Source organism: Ostrea edulis, chromosome 8 (genome assembly GCF_947568905.1).
Source record: "Ostrea edulis chromosome 8, xbOstEdul1.1, whole genome shotgun sequence".
Classification (NCBI taxonomy): Eukaryota; Metazoa; Mollusca; class Bivalvia; order Ostreida; family Ostreidae; genus Ostrea; species Ostrea edulis.
The window spans coordinates 11244892-11249270 of NC_079171.1; the positions used below are offsets into that span (position 1 = coordinate 11244892).

At 36.1% G+C, this 4379-nt stretch overlaps 1 protein-coding gene across 1 annotated transcript; it reads left to right on the forward strand.

Moving 5' to 3' along the window:
• Positions 1 to 594: 594 nt before the first annotated feature.
• LOC125662251 (fucolectin-1-like) lies at positions 595 to 2384 on the forward strand. The gene is made up of 2 exons (XM_048894425.2): positions 595 to 775; positions 2167 to 2384. Exons 1-2 carry the CDS (start codon positions 595 to 597, stop codon positions 2382 to 2384), a joined length of 399 nt encoding a protein of 132 aa, XP_048750382.2.
• Positions 2385 to 4379: the final 1995 nt, after the last annotated feature.

The following is a 4379-nucleotide window of genomic DNA, read 5'->3' on the forward strand; positions in this document are numbered from 1 at the left end:
ATATATATATAATTTTTATCACAGCAATTATATATACCCGTATATTCAAGCTAGTGACGAAGTACTTTGCTACTGGGATGTAGAGACCCCCGGGGACTAACAGTCCACCAGGAGAGGCCTCGACCCAGGGGTCATAATGTAAAACCTACGTCAAACTACATTACCGTGGTGTAGATATAGAAAGCAGTAGTATCACAATGGAGTCTATGAATCCAACAAGACTAGTGTGGGTTCCAACGCTAGCCATGAACAATTGTTGTAAAGGCACAATTTCATACCATGATGGCAAAGGAATTTCAGCCTGTAGGTTGAAACCTCAATATTCAATTTTGCATACCCTACCATTGACGAACAGGGAAATGGGGAGATAACAAGTAAGGCCCGATCATCATAAATTCTATATAATCATGAGAGATGAAGCGTCCATCATTGAACTATCTCTGTCCTTGTTTCAGGGCACTGCATACTTTATTCACTCCCGGAGTACATCATGCCCCCTACTAAGCCTTTATTTCCATTCGTATATTTGAAACGATATATTATGATTTTACAGAAATGAAAACATTGAATACCGCAGTCAACAAGACTGCAACAATGAGTACCATACTTCACCCAAGCAAACCAGATTATGTTGTTGACGGTAGGATTGTACTGGACGGTCATGCGGGTCAGTGCTCACACACACAGGGTGAGACCAATCCATGGATAACTGTCGATTTAGTCACCATCTACGTCGTACAATACGTCACTCTCTTCAACAGAATCGATGATCATGGTAAAGTTATATTTCACTAAAACATTACCAGATATAAGCAGACGTTTTTACCGAGGATTTCATTTTGGCTAAAATTGAGCATCACCCATAATTTATTGCGAGATTATAGTGATCTTTCCTGGAAAAATAAAGTTGCTAAAATTAGCTCTCACTAAATATATATACATATGTAACGATGCTTTATGGACAAATCACAAAATGTGTACATCGCCGAAGTTCCACTTATACGGTATTTTTGAAGAATATTTCAGACTTAAAATTCAGTCATTATACATCATTATGCACATGGAATTGATTTGAACATTGATGACTCTTTCTATGAGAGAATAATCAACTTGTTTATACTAATTGTATAAATAGAACGAGGTCCATCTTGAATTTCTTCATATCAATACTTTAAGGGAATTATTCTGATTATGAAGTAAAACTTGTTTCTGTTTCACTTTTCTCTAAAGACAATTCCACGTCCACTGTTGACCCACATTTAAATGTTTCGCATATCAAAAGTATTTACTAGTGTGCCTGGATTCTTTAACTTAATTTCTGGAAGAAAAAAAATAGGGAATGTTAAAAGAGTTATTGTGATGATCGTTATCCCTCCTTAATCAATGGTTAAATCTAGACGTGGTCCCATGAAAGGTGAAAACAACAGTGATCAGATTTCAGATCTCCAAAAAATTAGATAAAGACCTGGGCAAACACTTACCCTGGGTAAACCAGAGGTTCGATCATATGCCCAGCAGGAGCAAACCATCCCCTGTCGACCGGTCAAACACGTCGCGAGACATATATCTTGACCAGACAAACGGAGTTATCCGTAGACAAAACTAGCAGTCAAGGATGGCGTAACAATGGGTGTGAAACATTTCAGACGGCATTTGATCCAATACTATATTGTAGTGGCGAACAAGAATTCGAAAACGTCATCTGAGAAACGCTGACGTTAAACAAGACTGTTTTAACCACTGTAACATCAGTTTGTTTGTCAGTAGCCTCCATCGATCTACAAACTGGTGATATGCAGAACACGAATTTGTGTATCTTGAGTGATATAATGATGATAATAATAATAATTAGTTGAATGATATAAACATCATATGTAGATGATAACGGGATATTGCTACAAAAATGTAGGGAATTGTCGATGGAGAAACTGAAACCATCCCGTTTGTCATAACGTTGAGTTGTTACAGACACTTAAGCGTACTACTACACCATTTGCACGAAACGGTAGGAGACTATTCTTCATGGAACGATGATAAGTTTGCACGGACCACTGAAAGGTCTGAGATTATTCTTAATAAATGAAGCGTCCTCGATGTATCTTAATGTCGATTTGAAGGACACACCAAGATATTTTTTCTCCTGATGTAGAATACATTTTCTTTTAGGTGACCGACTACGTAATGTGTTCGTCACTTTGGGTGACACAGGCACACAATTTCCAGTGGAGTGTGGACAGTTCAAGGGTCCTGGCGTGGATGCAGAAGTGGTGCACATCATATGTCCAAATAACGCACGTGGTCGTTTTGTGAAAACCGAAATTAAGGGTCAAACTCCTTATGAGGTCGTGACTCTCTGTGAAATCAGAGTTTTAACTTCACCGTGATCGGCTGTGGTTACATGTGAAAGGATATGGTGGTCGTCCGCTTGGACAGGTCGGTTTCCTTCCGGTACTCTGGTTTCCTACGACATAAAAATCCCATATCGCATATATGTGTGCATCAAAGTACAACTTTCGAGCTTTCATGGGTTATCCTTGGTATTTATATATCTATGTTCGTATGTATTTTACACAATCTTAAGGGATAATATACTAACAAAAAGAGTAGAAGTATTATATGAAATCTGAAGAGAATTGCACTAATACGGCAAATACAGCCTATGTGCATCCCTTTAAGAATGTCCTACTGGAGGACCGGTCTCTTCACAGTAGTCATGTTACATCAATTTGGAATGATTTTCAAAACATGTATGCCCTTTTGCAGTTATATATTTCATCACTGATGAATAAAAGGATATGATTTATTAACATGATTTTACAAATCAAAACTCGTTTAACTTAAAACTTGTAACGTACATCACAAATTATGTTTGTTTATTATATGGACTATATACGTAATAAATAAATCTAATCATTTGGTTGTATCAATTTATTGTAGAAAAAAATCCAACAACTATGTGCTCCATTGAACTTTGATAGATTACAGCTTACAGTTTTCCATGTATTAAAAACATAATCACACTCGCGATTCAATATTTAAAGAACTGCCGACAGTTTAACGGCATGAACACGTCAGAAAACAATTGAATAAACGACAGGTTGAAACTCTTTTATTTATTATTTAGATTATTTGCCATTAGCCTGACTTGATTAAAAAACTATTCATACACAGAACACGTTCGTACGTATCTAATTTGTTGATATATATAAACATCATAAAACATCGCAGTGGAAAATTGCTACATAAATATGGGAAGTTAACGATGAAGAATCTGACATCATTCCGTTTGTCATTGAGTTAAGTTATTAGTGTGCCGTTTGTATCTACTTTCAATGGCATATTTAAGTATGAAAATGATGTAGACGAATCCGTGGTGTCTTTCTTTTCAAAATTACTGGAATATATCAAATCGACATATGAATGAAAAATATTATTGTTGATAGATAATGTAAAACTTATACGGTACCAATTTTGATGCACCAGATGCGCATTTCGACAAATAATGTCTCTTCAGTGATGCTCAACTGAAATGTTTGAAATCCGAAATAACTATGAAGTTTTAGAGCTAAATATAGCCAAAAACAACGTGCCAAAAAGTGGAGCCAAATTCGTCCAAGGAAAATAGCTATGTATGAGGGAGATAATCCTCAATTTTGAAATGAATTTCTAAATTTTATAACAGCAATTAAATATACATCCGTATTTTCAAGCTAGTAATGACGTACTTTCCTACTGGGTTGTAAAGACCCTCTGACACTAACAGTTCACCAACAGAGGCCTCGACCCAGGGGTCATAATGTATAACTTATACGGTACCTATTTTGATGCACCTGATGCGCATTTCGACAAATAATGTCTCGTCAGTGATGCTCAACCGAATGTTTGAAATCCGAAATAACTATGAAGTTTTAGAGCTAAATATAGCCAAAAACAGCGTTCCAAAAAAGTGGAGGCAAATTCGTCCAAGGATAAAAGCTATGCATGAGGGCGATAATCCTTAATTTTGAAATGAATTTCTAAATTTTATAACAGCAATTAAACATACATACGTCGTCAATATATCTAAATGTCGAACTGAAGCCCACAACAAGATATGTTTTCTTCTCACGTAGAAGTTTTGAATAAATTCTGCTTCATAGGAATATAAAACATGTCAGCTATATGTCAGAATATAAAAACAGGCCAGTTAATAAAAAAGTACAATTCGTCCATATGGATATTCCAGTTGACTGTTGGAAGACATGATCACCAAAGACAAGGAAAATATTGTCAGTGAGTAACTCCAGCATATCTTTAAATTTCAACTTGCGAGTACTTGTGCGAGAAATCGGAGAGGCGTTTAACAAAGTGATTTTTGGATTGATTGATTGATGTTTTCC